Raw genomic sequence first — 17,000 nt, forward strand, 5'->3', positions numbered from 1 at the left:
GGGGCCTTTATCGTTTTTAATATATGTTAATGACTTGCCTAATTATATTCATGAAGATGCAAACTTGGTTCTCTTTGCAGATGACAGAAGTATTGTAATCAAGCCTAAAAAGCAAGAATCAGCTGAGGAAAATGCAAATAATGTTTTTCAAAGAGTTATTAGGTGGTTTTCCGCAAATGGACTTTCATTGAACTTTGAAAAAACACTGTACATACAGTTCAGTACAGGGAAAGGCATAACACTGAAAATAAATATAGAGTGTGGGGGAAAATCTTAAGCTAAAGCAGATTGTTCAAAATTTCTGGGTGTCTGTATTGATCAGAATTTAAACTGGAAGACACACATTGACAATCTACTGAAACGATTGAGCTCAGCTACCTATGCTATTAGTGTCATTGCAAATTTTGGAGACAAGCACATCAGTAAGTTAGCTTACCACGCATATTTTCATATTTTCATTCATTGCTTTCTTACGGAATCATCTTCTGGGGCAATTCATCACCAAGAAAGAAGGTATTTATTGCACAAAAACGTGTTATCAGAATAATGTCTGGGGCTCATCCAAGATCATCTTGTAGACAATTATTTAAAGAATTAGGGATATTGCCAGTAGCTTCACAATATATATACAGCCTAATGAAATTTGTTGTTAGTAACCCAGATCACTTCAGAATTAATAGCACAGTCCACAGCTACAATACTAGGAGACAGGGTGACCTTCACTACCGTTCATTGAATTTGACATTGGCACAAAAGGGGGTGAATTATACTGCCACAAAGATTTTTGGTCAATTGCCAAACAATATCAAAAGTCTGACAGACAACCAATCGGCATTCAAAAGTAAGTTAAGGGAATTCCTGAATGACAACTCCTTCTACTCCGTAGATGAATTTTTAGACATAGGCCAAAGAAATACAGTAAGCATTAACAATTGTACCGTATATAAGACTAACAATGATTATTTGGGATAAATGAATCTTGTGTACTTTGACACGTTCCACATCATTACGAAAGAATCGTGTTCATGATCCATGGAACAAGTAATATAACTAACTAACTAACCACCTTTTTGCAGTTTCTTCAGTTTTAATCTACAGGCCATAACCAATAGATTGTGGTGAGTCCCCACATCTGCCCCTGTAAATGTCTTACAATTTAAAACCTGGTTCCTAAATCTCTGTCTTACCATTATATAATCTATCTGATACCTTTTAGTATCTCCAGGCTTCTTCCATGTATACAGCCTTCTTTTATGAGTCTTGAACCAAGTGTTAGCTATGATTCAGTTGTGCTCTGTGCAAAATTCTACCAGGCGGCTTCCTCTTTCATTTCTTTGCCCCAGTCCATAATCACCTACTACGTTTCCTTCTCTCCCTTTTCCTACTACCGAATTCCAGTCACCCATGACTATTAAATTTTCATCTCCCTTCACTATCTGAATAATTTCTTTTATTTCATTATACATTTCTTCAATTTCTTCGTCATCTGCAGAGCTAGTTGGCATATAAACTTGTACTACTGTAGTAGGTGTGGGCTCCGTATCTATCTTGGCCACAATAATGCGTTCACTATGCTGTTTGTAGTAGCTTACCCGCATTCCTATTTTCCTATTCATTATTAAACATACTCCTGCATTACCCCTATTTGATTTTGTGTTTATAACCCTGTAATCACCTGACCAGATGTCTTGTTCCTCCTGCCACCGAACTTCACTAATTCCCACTATATCTAACTTTAACCTATCCATTTCCCTTTTTAAATTTTCTAACCTACCTGCCCGATTAAGGGATCTGACATTCCACACTCCGATCCGTAGAACGCCAGTTTTCTTTCTCCTGATGACATCCTCTTGAGTAGTCTCCGTCCGGAGATCCGAATGGGGGACTATTTTACCTCCGGAATATTTTACCCAAGAGGATGCCATCATCATTTAATCATACAGTAAAGTTGCATGCCCTCGGGAAAAATTACGGCCACAGTTTCCCCTTGCTTTCAGCCATTCGCAGTACCAGCACAGCAAGGACGTTTTGGTTATTGTTACAAGGCCAGATCAGTCAATCATCCAGACTGTTGCCCCTGCAGCTACTGAAAAGGCTGCTGCCCCTCTTCAGGAACCACACATTTGTCTGGCCTCTCAACAGATACCCCTCCGTTGTAGTTGCACCTACGGTACGGCTATCTGTATCGCTGAGGCACGCAAGCCTCCCCACCAACAGCAAGGTCCATGGTTGATGGGGGGAGGCTAAAAATGGTATTCGAACACAATGGCTATTCTGATAGACAGATACGCCACACATTCTGCTCTAAGCAAGTTCAGAGCAGCAATGTAAACGAAGGTTCAGAGGCACCAATTGCAATGATTTCTTGCTGTATTTTGGCAGCATGTCTTCAAGAATAGAAAGAATTCTGAAGAGAAATGACATCAAGTGTATTGCTGACACCAAAAAAAGTGAAGAATTTGTTGTGTTCAGTCAAAGACAATCTTGGCCTTAGCAAACATAGAGTATATATGATCCCATGCCAAACTATGCAAGAATGTTGTACTGAACACCATCATCACACACGGCTGGGGCAACCCGATAAATCAGTAGTAGCGAAGCAGTGCCTGGACACAGGGAATCACATTTCACAACAAGACTGAAGTTTTAACCTCAGCAGTGTCTTTATAGGACTGTGTTCCTAAGGAGGCCATACATATCCTTATGGTGGACAATTTAATCAATAGGGATGCAGGTTTTTCAATTAAGTGCCACCTGGATCTAGCACCGTCCATTATGTTGGGAGAAGTCATTCACTAATGACTATTATTACTTATTCTTGGCCCTGTTGCTACCTTCTCTCCTAACTATCAATACCAGATCTTCTTCGCTCAAATTCCTTTTCTGTGTCTCACTATCCCCAATTACCTGACCAAGGGCAGCACTGTGTTTTACAATACTTATGACCTGGTATCCTGAAATTACTTTTCCCTGTAGCTGTTTGTTTACAAACTTCCCAAGACTGTTAAATGGTAGCAGCAACTATCTTTTTCCATTTATCTTGTCCTCAATCTGTCACTTAATGTCTTGTTAATGAACTGCTGCATCTCCTGTCTTCTACAGTTGAATGATGCTTCTCTCCCTCAACAGGTAATTGGCCAAATCTGTCTTTAGCACAAAGGTAACATAACAATCAATTCTGAACAATTCCCTTTCTGAACCTTTCCTATTATCCCTACACATGTCCCACTTCCTCCCCCCCCCCCCCCCCCCCCAGTTGGTCTAAGTCAATTTTTGTGGCCTCAGTCTCTGCCTGAAGCATGTCTTGCTCTGCGAACTTCTTGTCTTTTTTTTTTTTTTACACTTAATATAAATAACCATGGGAGAGAGCCTCGCTAGAAATCCCTCCTTCTGACCCACTGCATAGGGCCCAATGAAACAGCAGGTACACAATCCCAACACACTAATTCCCAAAATACTAAGTAAACTGAGGCAACATGCACTGTTGTCATTCACAGTCATAACATTAACAACAATCATGCAGATAGGTACCTATGTGTATGTATATATTAGTGACCTTTTTGAGTTGTGTTTACACACACTGATATGAGTGAAAAAATTAGTGATACCAGGCAAGACTTCTAACACTGAATCCTCTAGTATAAACTTACCAAAATCAGATGTGGGTAATTCATGTACACAAACATTATGAACTCTCACATTTTTACGCGATTCGAAGAGGACATAGGTGGTGATGAAATGGGAGATATGATACTGCGTGAAGAATTTGACAGAGCACTGAAAGATCTAAGTCAAAACAAGGCACCGGGAGTAGACAACATTCCATTAGAACTACTGGCAGCCTTGGGGATAGCAACCCTGACAAAACTCTTCCACCTAGTGCACAAGATGTATGAGACAGGAGAAATACCCTCAGACATCAAGAAGAACATAATAATTCCAATCCCAAAGAAAGCAGTTGTTGAAAGGTGTGAAAATTACCAAACTATCAGTTTAATAAGACACGGCTGCAAAATACTGACATGAATTCGTTACAGACTAATGGAAAAACTGGTAGGAGCTGACCTTGGGGAAAGATCAGTTTGGATTCTGTAGAAATATTGGAACATGTGAGAGTATACTGACCCTATGACTTATCTTAGAAGATAGATTAAGGAAAGTCAAACCTACATTTCCAGCACTTGTAGACATAGAGAAAGCTTTTGACAATGTTGACTGGAATACTCTCTTTCAAATTCTAAAGATGGCAGGGGTAAAATACAGGGAGCAAAAGGCTACTTACAATTTCTACAGAAACCAGATGGCAGTTATAAGAGTCGAGGGGCATGAATGGGAAGCAGTGGTTGGAAAGGGAGTGAGACAGGGTTGTAGCCTATCCCCGATGTTGTTCAATATATACATTGAGCAAGCAGTAAAGGAAACAAAAGAAAAATTTGGAGTAGGAATTAAAATCCATGGGGAAGAAATAAAAAATTTAATTTGCCAATGTCATTGTAATTTTGTCAAAGGCAGTAAAGGACGTGGAAGAACTGTTGAACAGAATGGACAATGTCTTCGAAGGAGGCTACAAGATGAACATCAACAAACACAAAATGAGGATATGGAAATGTAGTCTAACTAAATCAGGTGATTTTTGAAATTTTTGCATTTTCATGTGCATGTAACTCATTTTTGTGACTGATATGGGCATGATGAGTTCTGTGTGTTTGTTTAGGCCACATTATGCTTACCACAAAAAAAAATTTATACCCTTTTGAGTGAATTATATTTGGCATAGAGGGCACCTACAATATGTACCTTTTAACATATTACATTTTTTAAATCACATTTTGGAATTTTTTTTTGCTTCAGAAATATGTTGTTGGTGTTTTGATTTATGGAATGTGTTCTCTAAATGGATGTTACTGGGTTGTAAAAATTTCACTGGACAGTGCGGAATAGTTCAAAAGTTATTAAGACCTGAAGTTGGTCAGAAGATAGACTGCCAGATACGGGTTGTAATTTCCAGGTCATGCTACCTACTTTCACAAGTCATAATTCTGGAACTAATTGGCAGGGGAAACTAATACTTTGTACACGAGTGTTCCACATGTGGTAGAATTAGTGTACTGAATTTCAGTCAACTCTGAGGCTAAGAGCTGGAGCCCCTGGTTAAACGGACATGGAATGACCCTTTTGCTATTTGGGGGGCAAAATAACTGATGATGGTCGAAGTAGGGAGGACATAAAATGTAGACTGGCAATGGCAAGAAAAGCGTTTTTGAAGAAGAGAAATTTGTTAATATCGAGTATAGATTTAAGTGTCAGAAAGCCTTTTTCTCAAAGTATTTCTATGGAGTGAAGCAATGTATGGATGTGAAATATGGACGAAAAATAGTTCGGACAAGAAGATAATAGAAGACTTTGAGATGTGGTGCTACAAAAGAATGCTGAAGATTAGATGGGTAGATAATGTAACTAATGAGGAGGTACTGAATAGAATTGGGGAGAAGAGGAATTTGTGGCACAACTTGTCTAGAAGAAGGGATTGGTTGGTAGGAATTGTTCTGAGGCATTAGGGGATCACTAATTTAGTATTGGAGGGCACTGTGGAGGGTAAAAATTGTGCTGGGAGACCAAGAGATGAATATACTAAGCAGATTCAGAAAGATGTTGGGTGCAGTAGTTACTTGGAAACGAAGAAGCTTGCATAGGATAGAATTGCATGGAGAGCAGCATCAAACCAGTCTGTGGACTGCAGACCACAACAACAATAGAAACGAAAATAAATTCATCAAGACGATATTTACTCCGTGTTCATCGTGAACATATTTAAACCTACGCCAGCTATTTCTCTCCTGACGAACTTTTTCGAATTAAAGGAATAATACTAATAAAAACGTGGAACTTTCGTAATGTAACTGGCACAGGCAATCTAACACTCAGTTACCATGTAATACAGACGACATTAACTGTCAACATCAGATTAACAACTTTACAAACTACTAAATGTTAACAGTGGATAACAAAGTCACTATTACTAGCAACCAATAATTTTCTTTACATTTGCATATTTTTGTGTTGTACTCCTTCATGTGTCTCGCTACTCCTTCATGTGTCTCGCTGTTGTTAAAATGGACCATGTACAAACAAACATATAAAAAATGATGCAATGTTTTACCTGTCCCCAATGCGTTAACCCGTTCAACAGCAACTTGGGTCCAACTGCCAGGAGCAGCCCCACAATCTATAACACACTGGCCAGGACTCAGTATATGGAATCTGTCATCTATCTCCCTCAACTTGAATGCACTGCGACACCTATCAACCAAGTTCAAGATTATTTAGTCATAAACAGACTATTTAAAAAATTCCGATATCAATGACATTAACCTGTAGTTTGACATCTTGGCTTTCTCCACGTAAGGGTCTGAAAATTGACGGAGCAACCACAGATGAGAACTTTTTCCTTTCTTTCGTGGGATCTGTTGTTTCATATGTCCAGTTGTAGTGCTGAAAACACAGCGACAAGTTCTACTGGCAATGCCTCTAACGTGGACAGGCGTTAACACTTTGCCATACATTTCATATAATTCCTCAGACAACCGAGCGAACCATAAATCCTCTTTCACAACCAAACACTTACCGCTTTGCGACTATGTTTTGTTTTGGCCGCGTCTAAGGTGGGGAAATAAAAAATCTTATTGGTTGGACGCGAATGTCAATAAAAATGGCTGCAGTAGAGTAGTGGTTACAGCACTACTGGGGAGGCATGTAGATAAAATTAGGTTAAATTTTCTTTATCTTGGTACCGCACACGATAACAAGAGACATGAATTTAGGAACCACCAATCCATACAATAATGGGCTCCTCTATGCGGGTTTCAATCAGGACCAAGGTGAGAATTGTCATGCGCGTGGTGACACCGCAATGTGTACAGTGTACAACGTGCGCAGTTTTGCTTACAGACGTTCGACATTTCAGGATGCTTTGCATGCGGAATGGAAAATGGTTTTCGAGTGTATAACTGTGATCCACTAAAAGAAAAAGAACGACAAGATTTTTCTGAAGGTGGTCTTGGTTATGTTGAAATGCTGTTCCGGTGCAATTATTTGGCGCTTGTCGGAGGTGGACCCCGGCCGCTCTACCCTCCGAACAGAGGTTACTACATAGCTACATATAAGTAATAGTAAGATATGTGTATTTCAAATTAAATCGAACACATGTAGACATAATAGTTTTCTTGTTATGTATTCATCGGTGTATGTAATGCTTTGTTCTGTTTAGTGATGATATGGGATGATTTGAAGAAGTCACCTGTCATTGCGATGGAATTCAATGCACCTGTCCGAGGAGTACGTCTCAGGAGAGATAGAATTGTCGTTATACTGGAAGGTGTAATCAAAGTCTACACATTCACAGCAAATCCACAACAGCTACACGTGTTTGAAACTAATCCAAATCCTAAGGGTGAGTTGATAGATTATAGTTCAGTAAAATGTGTGAGTAAATACTGCATAACTAAATAAATGACTACCAGCAAATGTGTCGATTTGACCCTAAGTGAAATGGCCTTTGTAGCTGCAAGATAAGTCAAAAAATGTTGAACATACATTCATTTGAGAGGTAGGCGTAGTAATTAACTTATCACAACCCGAATTACACATGATAATCTTTGGCTATTTTAGCCAGTCATCATCAGACATACACTTAGTTTACAACACTTATTTAAATTTACCACGTCACATCATTTCAGATGTACATAAGTCAGATTTTTTGTACCAGTAACATAATATTTGATAAATTTTGGATTCGTATATTAATTGGTTCTGCTAAGAAATTTATCAGTGGAATAAAAGGAGTTGGTCATTGATAAATCTTCCACACTTCTTTTAAGCTAAACTTTATTGGCAGCCAAGCTTTTATGGGTGCTGGCATATGGCATTATGTGTCAAGAAGAATATTAAATACAAGTCATTGGCTCTGACAGTGACATAATGTTAATGATTGCTATGACATCATGTTTTGGATTGTATATTCAAACTTATCACCTGTGTTGGACAGTTTCCACATTGCACATAGATTTATTAAGATACTTTTTTAAGCCATTCTGCGATATGCTCCTCCCAATTGAATTTTTCATGAAGTTGTAATCCCAAGAATGTTACACTCTGTCTCTCTTCTATATGCTTATCATATTTTAGACGTAGTCTCCTGCAAGTTTTTAACAGCATATAGTCTGTCTTTTCAAAGTTTGATTGCAAAATTCGTAGAAATCATTTATTATTGTCCATGAAAATTGAGGATCACAGAAGTGTCTGATTCCACCCGTCTGCTTTGACCCATGACGCCATTCTATGGCAGAAATGGCTATTCTAAGCTTCTTCAATATAGTGCCTATGATGTCGCTACATATACACAGCAAAAAACGCGAAAATACGTATAAATATGACAATAACATCTCCCTCTAAAAACACAATCAAACTAAGGACAACCGTGAAAAATTGGGGGTTTTAGGGAGGGGGCAAAAAAACCCCCTCAAAACACACAAAATGATGAAGAAAAAATATGATTACAAAATCTACAAGAATCGGACACTTCCCTTTGACCAAAATTTGTTGGTGGTAGGTAAGTGTTTTTCTGGGTCAATGTTTCTCAAGTTGTAATGTTTCGTGTATTTATTGTGTATCAAATGTGTTAATCTATGTAGGGATGTTTGACTTTTGAATTTTTGAGGGGCTATTGTTTTGGTTCTGTTTTTCATAGTTGTAAGTGTTGGTTTTTTCATATCAATAGTTACGGTCACGGGACATGACCGATTATAATTTTTGTAGAGTTTTATATGCAGGTGTTGGTGTTTTGGTATCGTCATCTGTGGTCAAGGGATTTGACTGATTCCAATTCCCATAGTTTTTGCTGTAGTTGGTGTTTCGTTATCGGCAGCTGCGGTTGACCTCAACACAATCAGCTCATAAACTGCGCGCCGTAATGGCGTCACACACCACAACACCCTTACGTCATGGGTCAGCAGACGGGTGGAATCGGATGCTTCCATTGACCTGAAAATTGCTTTAATCACTGTTTTAAAACTGGACTGTTTTGTTATTTATGGTGATGTTTGTGTCATCTGCAGACATAACAAATTTGGCTTCTGGTAATATTACTGTTTAAAGGGCATTAATGGACACAAGAAAAAGTAAGAGGCCTAAGATGGTAACTTGTTGGACACCACTTGTAATTAGTTTCCAGTTGATCAATGACTTGTAGGCCAGTTTTACTGTGTGGTTCCTATGAGAGTGATAAGTAGAAGGTGAACGAACATTTGTAGATAGCTTTCTGGAAATAGAGACTTGTTAGTAGATCCACTTGAGATGTTGAGAGTTCTTTTCTGAATGTTGCTGAAACAAATTCTTCAGCATTTTGGCAACACACTTCTTAATTCAAACAGGGTTGCGATCCCAGCAAATATACATAATCATTCAAATTGGGTTGCAGCGTACTCGTGCTGAACTTGGGGTTAAAGCAAAGATTTGTCCTTGAGTAGCACTTCTTTTACTGTCTAGTAGAATTGGCAAAAAATAACTCCTGACAGCTGGCAGTGCTTTTGCCATCTTTCAATCGAACTGCAAGTGACTGTGATGAAAACAATAGTGATCTATATAGTTGTGACAACACTAAAATGTTGCCACAGAGAAACACATGGAATGACATTCATGGTTGGTTCAGGTAGACACATGAAGCAGCCTCACCAGTCCTACTGTCACACATCTCCGTTCTCTAACTATTCATTAGTTTAGTTATTTGCACATTCCATGGATTTTTATGACCTCACCCTTATGGTTGCCAGTTCTCTAAATTTTGTCAATACCACTCCTTGAGAAGAATGTTGCCTATCCTCCAGTGATTCCCATTTGATTTCACCCCACTTCTGACCTGCTTTGAAGTCTTCCTTTAATACCACTTGGTGCAGATCCCAAACACTCGAACAGTACTCAACAATGATTTGCACTAGTATCTATTAGAGTCAACACAGTTGAATAAGTAATTGTGAGTAAAAGACATTTAGTGCCAGTAACTATATTTGCACTTGCAGGTAAAATACATCGAACACAACAACCAAGGAACGTTATATTACACACATAAAAATCAAAGCATACAATAGCACCAGAGAGGTCTATTATATTTCACACGATGCATTTTGCCGCCGTCTCACACGAAATATAATGTTCACACAATTCCAACATCCCCTTTGAACATATATTTTGTGTTTTGCCTTCATAAGATAAACCAAATAGCCCCTCGGTCTTTTCAAATTTCTCTTCATCCAAGGGTTTTGTCAGCAGGACAGCCAACATGTCTTCTGTGTGCAGGTAGTCCACGGCAATGTTCTGTCGCTCTATGAGGTCCTGAATAAAATGGTGCCTTTGATCAATATGTTTTGTCCTAGCACTTGTGACATCAATTTTAGGTAGGGTAATGGCACCTTTATTGTCACAGAAGATTGTTATAGCTTCCACAATTTACAAGTAAATTGAGTTCTATTTCACATATTAATGTTTTTAGCCATAGTGCTTCCTGTGTGGTGTAAGATAGCGCCAAATACTCGGCCTCTATGGTACTCAATGCGACTGTTTTTTGCTTCTGGCAGGACCATGAAGTGAGGCCGACCCTTAATTTAAAGCAGCAGCCAGTAGTGGAGTGCCTATCTCCTAATTCACTCCCCCAGTCCGCATCCTGTAGCCTTCTAATTTTGCATTGCCTTCTTTATTATGATATCTTAATTCGTGGTTTGATGTTCCTCTTAGATATCGGAATATCCTTTTCAGAGCTTCCCAGTGCTTTTCCTGTTGGTCTCTGCAATGTCTGTTCACTGCGTTGGTGGCAAAAGCAATGTCAGGTTGTGACGTTTGAGACAAATATAACAGACTCCCTACTGTTTCTAAATATGGAACATTCTTGACACATTCCACATCTGCCTCATTTGTATTTAATTTCACTACTCCTTCCATTGGCATAGTTATGGGTTTACAGTCACTCGTGCCAAGTTTCCTTTAGATTTTTTATGTATATGATGATTGATTTTATGCTCAATTCTTCTCTCTCTTCATCCTCAGTGATCTGCATACCTAAATAATGTTTAACTTCTCCCAAATCATGCACCTTAAACTTGGTTTGCAGCTGTTTCTTACAAATTCCCATTTGGCTTTCATTTTCAATCAGGATAAAGAAGTTGTCCGCCCATTTTGCCATTATTGTTATCTCTTCCCTTTTATAGTATATCCTGGGATCTGCCATAGATTGCTTCATGTTCATATTTATTTTTTATGTAGAAATCAATTCCAGCAATGTCCACTCTATTTAAGTCCATAAATACTTTTTCACAAACGCCAGATCTTTTCCCTATCCAATCTGGTTTTCATGACTTCTCCTGGTGGAATGACATATATCTCCTCCTCCAATTTCCCATTTAAATATGTTGTTTTTACATCCATATGATGAAGTTTTAAATTTCATTTTGTGCCCAGGCTAAAAGCTATCTCAGTGAGGCATACTTGACTACAGGTGAAAAAGTTTCTTTGTAATCTACCCCTTGTTTTGCGAATACTTTTTTTTTTTTTGCGAATACCCATCTTGCCTGTAATGGTTTATTATATGCTGCATTTTTACCCATTCAAAGGTTTCATTCCGAGATAAAAGATTCCAATTCCCTCTTCATTGCTTCTTTCCATTCTTGAGAGTTCAGGCCACCCATTGCTTCTTCTGCTGTTGCTGGCTCATCATTAAAAGACAGAACTGCGTACACCTCGAAATCCAGATATTCTTTTTGTTTTTGAATGCAAGAAGAATGCCTTACGTTGTTCTCTTCATTTTTTTCATCCTAAAACTCATTGCCATCACAGTTAGTCTCCATTTGCCTTTGACTATCCTCTTTCTGTTTTTCACTTTCTCTTTCTTCACCTAAGGTTTCGCTCTTGTAACTAGGTGCAGTTAACTTAGTAGTCTTGACCTCTTCACAGTCCTTTTTATTTTCAAAGAATACTACATCTCTGCTTGTGACTATCCTTTTATTCAATGGATCCAGTAATCGGTAGCCCTTTGAATTTCTCACAATAGCCTACAAAAATGTACTTTTTATTAGGTCCCATTTTCCTCTCATTTGTTTTGGAATGTGCTCCATTGTATCACAACTAAAAACCCTTCTATTGCTTAGATCAGGTTTCCTTCCTACCCATATCTCATAGGGGGTTCTATTCCTTAATGCTTTTGTAGGTGATCTAGTGTTCAAATACATGACCGTTGATACTGCCTCTGCCCAAAAATCTTTTGATAATCAGCATCAGTTATCATGCTCCTTGCTTTTTTGACAATGGCCCTATTCCTCTCAGACCCCATTTGGAGATGGGCTGTACTTTATTGTAGTTTGATGCCTAATTCCCATTTTTGCAAGAAGTGTCTTCAATTTCTGGTTATTATATACTCTCCCGTTGTCATACCTGATGATCTTAATCTTCTTTCCCATACACCTTTTCACCATATTATGATATTTCTCAAAAGTCACACACGCTTGCTCTTTGGAACTAAGAAAATAAACATGAGTATATTGTGAATAATCATCAATAAATGTAAGGAAATAACAACTCCTACCTATAGATTCGCACTCCTTTAAGCCACATACATCTGTATGGATTAACTAACTATAAGACCTCTACAGATTTGCTTTTACTAGTTTTAAAAGGTAGCCTCATTTGTTTTCCTTTTATGCATATCTCACAAGGGTCCTTGGATACACTATAATTCTGCATTCCCTTTACCATTACCTTTATTAAGGATATACTCTTTCTATTTAAGTGTTCAAGTCTGCAGTGCTATAAAAAAAACCTTCCGCTGAGTATAACGAATTACTAACATTTCTAAGTTTACTGCAGTGGTATCCAACTTAAAAAAATACCCCTTTTGTTCCTTGCTGTAGTTATAACTTCACCATTTTCGTTGATTACTGTTGCTCCATGCATTTCAAAAGTGACTGTATTTCCTTCTTGACAATTTCTCCTACAGACAGTAGGTTACTCGCAACATTTTTTACATAATGAACATCATGTGCTGCAACCATATTGGGTTCACTATTTACACTTACATGTAGGTCTAGTTCCTCAGCCAAATGACATTGGAGCTTGCTGCCATCAACAGTAGATATTCCTATATGAGTCTTATCTTTAACATCATAAAGAAGAGATTTGTCTTTAACAACATGCACAGTTGCACCTGAATCTAAAACCCATTTCAGTGGACAGTTACCCAAATCTCCAAAAGAATAAAAACATGAGAGCGCCTTACCTTTATTATTGGTCCCTGCCTCTGGGCTATCAGCAAAATACCTCTTTTGCTGCATGTCTGATCTTGGGTTTACTTATTCTCTGCACTGAGATGCAATATTCCCCTTCTTCTGACATCTGTAGCACCTCACTGATATTTTCCTTTTCTTTTTTGAATAAAGAGCAGATACAGTTTCCTTCCCCAACACATGACAGCTTGAAGTATTCTTTACATCCTGTAGGATTTTCACTTTAACACTGTCACCTGTGATCGGTATGCTTGAACTTTCCATCCCCTTAATCATAGGTGTATACCTTTCGGGCAGTCCTACCAACGGTAGTGTCCCTATCCATTCAACAAGATCTCAAATCCAATGTTTCTCAGTTGGTTCGAGGTGGCATATTTGTCTACAAGTTTGAATTCTTCCAGCTGAGTGGTAATTAACTCACTTAATAATCCTACTTTTCTTTTAAGACCTCCATCCTGAAATGCGCTTCATAATTTGTCCCAGACTTCTTTCGTTGTCGCAGCTTTTTCAATGTGAACATAATTCACCGAGTCAACCAGTAATATACTTGAATAATTCTGATCTGTGGATTTCATTGTCCCACCCACCACATCCCATAGGTCATCCAAACGTAAAAACGCTTCCACTGCAAATTTCCATATTGCATTGTTTTCGCAACCCATTAGTCTTTCAATCTGTGGAATTTGTGCTGTACTCATTTTAACAGTAACTTTGATCTTTCTTAATGTAAAGAATAAGAGTTGCATTCATCGTGTAAGAATAACCCATACTTCATGCAAATGCACTACCTGGAACTTTTTCAATACTTTCTCACTACTGTGTTATGAATATACTTATTCCAAATGCTACGCTGGGCCCATAACTTATTCGAGTTGACGCAGTTGAGTAAGTAATAGTGAGTAAAAGACATTTAGTGCCAGTAAATATATTTGTACTTACAGGTATAATACATCGTACACAACAACCAGGGTCATTATTTTACACACATAAAACTCGGACCATACAATAGCACCAGAGAGGTCTACAGTAGAACCCCTCTAATCCGTCACCTTCGGGACCGGGACCATGGTCAGAACGAAAAAAAGGTCGGATTATCCGAAAAATCTAATACTTATTGCAAAAAATATAAAAGACATTTAGCACAAAAAATTAAACGATTTAAGAACTAAAAGACATCTACAGCAATATAAAAAGATTTTTTTTTTTTTTTTTTTACTCAGTGTTCAACAATATATTAACTTAAAAACGTCTACACACACTATAATATGTATTGGTTTTAAAAGGAAAAACAACAAAAAAATTACAGTACTATACTGTACTTAATAACGTATAAACGATATATACCGTAAACTAAAAAATATTTATAGTACTGTATATAAAAAAGAATTTTTATTACAAAGGAATAAACTACTGTATGTATAAATTAAGAAAGGATTATACTGTATGCATTGTTTTTACAGTATAAACGAAAACAAATTACTTGGAAAAAATGTCAGTGATACATTTGTGCATAGCAGATGTTATTCTAGATTTAGCTGCAGTGTCCCTCCATTTTTTTAGACCCAAAATGTCCATTGGAGTTGAAGTTGGATTGTGCTCGATGTATTGAAGGGCGATGTAAAAAGGGTTTTTTACATCTTATGTGAAGTCCGGGTGGGGGATTCGTCTTCGCCATCCGAGTCCTCATTTACAGTTTCCTGACTAACAGCGGCAACAATCTGGTCGTCATTGAGCTCTTCACATTCGTTGAGCCACTCTTCAACTTCAGTGGCAGGGACGTTCGGCTCCAGAGTTTGTAGATCTTTAGCGATTTCCAGTGCGTCGTTGTCTTGCCCATCTTAGGTATGCTCATTTTCAGTCATAACTTGTGCCCAAAGCTTACGCCACGATTTCCGCAGTGTGTCAGGTTTCAGTTCATCCCATGCTGCAGCGGTTGTGTAAATAGCATCTTTGATGTTCAGGGATTTCATTGCCTCAAATAAGTTATGACCTTCAGATTTTCCAAGATTGAGCTGATATACTTTCTGCGATATCGCCTTTAACCATTCGATAACGCCCTGACCAATTAGTTGAATGAGTGAGGTCACATTAGGAGGCAGAAAGAGAGCTTTTATGTCCCCTTTCACCAAATCTTCCTCAGATGGATCTGATGGTGCATTATCCAAGAGCAGTAGAGCATGAACAGGCAGATTTTTTTGCTTCAAGTCTTTTTTGACCGATGGCACAAACTCCTCGAAAAACCAGGATTTAAAAAGGTTGCAGTCCATCTAAGCAGATTTTTTATTGCGGTAATAAACTGGCAAGGAAGATGAGTTTATATTTTTGAATGCCCTTGGCTTCATAGATTTGCGAGTGACGAACAAGAGGAGCTTGTGGGTATCATCTGTTTTGCTACAAGGAATGACTGTTATTCTATCATTAATAAGTTTCGTTCTTACCACGGATTAATTTGAAGCTGCGAGCGTTTTTGTTGGCAACATTTTAAAGTTCAGCCCTGTCTCGTCGATGTTATACACTTGGCAGGGTAACAGTTGATTTTCTTCTACAATTTCTTGAAACTTAACAGAAAACTCCTTAGCAGTTGTGGTATCGGCAGATAGTTTTTCACCGTAAATAGAAACATATCGGACACCATGACAAGTTTTCCCGCGATCAATCCAGCCTTCACTGGCAGCAAATTTACTTTCGGCTTCCAGTTTTTTGTGCAAAATTATCACTTTTTCTTTGAGAATTGGCCTGGATATTAGAGTTCCTTTCCTTCTTTCTTGAGAAAACCACATCCACAATGTGTTGTCAAGCAGTTCAAGCTTAGACTTTTTAATGTTTTGCGATTCTTCAGTGTGTTTTCACCATCAGTCGTAACTGTATAGGATTAAATGTGTTTCCGATGCTTCATCCAGTCCTTAACTGTCGTAACACCTACATTCAGTTCCTTTGCAATTTTTTAGAGCGATTATCCTTCGTCCAGTCTTTGTAGCACTGCTAATTTTTCGTTTAGTGAAAGAGTTACGTGTTTAAATTTGAATCCAGACGTGTTGAAAAACAGACAACTGTACACACAATGAATCTGCAGTAATAAGTACTGTAGAAAACATGGAATAAAGCAAACAATGACTTTTTTAATCCCAACAAACTGCACAATAACGTACAGCATAACAATATGCACAGTGATAGACATCGCAACAGGGGCCCAACAGGCGTGCAGTCAGTGACAAGTTGGCACAGGCTCGCGAGCCTCAGCATGGTCGGACTAACCGGAGTGACGGACCATCCTAGGTCGGATTAGAGGTGTTCAACTGTATTATATTTCACAAGATGCACTTTGCTGCCATCTCACACGAACTATTTTTTTTACACAACTCCAACAATACCCTATATGCGGTCTCCTTTACAGATGAACCACAATTTCCGAAAATTCTCCCTATAAACTGAAGTTGACCATTCAGCATCCTTAATATAATCCTTATGCTCATTCCATTTCATACTTCTTTGCAACGTTACACCTAGATATTTAATTGATGTGATTCTGTCAAGCAGCGCACTACTGATCCTGTATTCAAACACTACTGGTTTGTTTGCTCTACTCATGTGCATTAACTTACATTTTTCTGCATGTAGGTCTAGCTGCCATTCATCACACATCAACTAGAAATTTTGTCTTAGTCATCGTGTATCATC

General features: G+C 38.2%; 2 protein-coding genes across 5 annotated transcripts in view; one reads left to right on the top strand and one right to left on the bottom strand.

Annotated features, from left to right (window-relative positions):
• Positions 1 to 6,710, bottom strand: part of LOC126335224 (rRNA methyltransferase 2, mitochondrial) — a 90,574-nt gene extending 83,864 nt beyond the window's left edge. For 3 of the 4 annotated variants that reach the window (XM_049998259.1, XM_049998261.1, XM_049998260.1), the window contains exons 1-2: positions 6,373 to 6,563; positions 6,161 to 6,300 (exon numbers count right to left, since the gene is read on the bottom strand). In XM_049998259.1, coding sequence (XP_049854216.1) covers positions 6,161 to 6,300; positions 6,373 to 6,563 — 331 coding nt within the window. Of the gene's footprint in view, positions 1 to 6,160; positions 6,301 to 6,372; positions 6,564 to 6,625 lie in introns of those variants that run through there. The other variant, XM_049998262.1, reaches the window with a different exon arrangement.
• An 85-nt stretch (positions 6,711 to 6,795) lies between these two features.
• The window catches only part of LOC126335223 (WD repeat domain phosphoinositide-interacting protein 3), a 149,466-nt gene continuing 139,261 nt past the window's right edge, over positions 6,796 to 17,000 (top strand). Inside the window, exons 1-3 of the mRNA XM_049998258.1 lie at positions 6,796 to 6,878; positions 6,965 to 7,141; positions 7,268 to 7,450. Coding sequence (XP_049854215.1) covers positions 6,812 to 6,878; positions 6,965 to 7,141; positions 7,268 to 7,450 — 427 coding nt within the window. The 5' untranslated portion in view covers positions 6,796 to 6,811. The remainder of the gene's footprint in view (positions 6,879 to 6,964; positions 7,142 to 7,267; positions 7,451 to 17,000) is intronic.

The sequence above is a fragment of the Schistocerca gregaria genome, chromosome 2 (assembly GCF_023897955.1).
Source record: "Schistocerca gregaria isolate iqSchGreg1 chromosome 2, iqSchGreg1.2, whole genome shotgun sequence".
Taxonomy (NCBI): domain Eukaryota; kingdom Metazoa; phylum Arthropoda; class Insecta; order Orthoptera; family Acrididae; genus Schistocerca; species Schistocerca gregaria.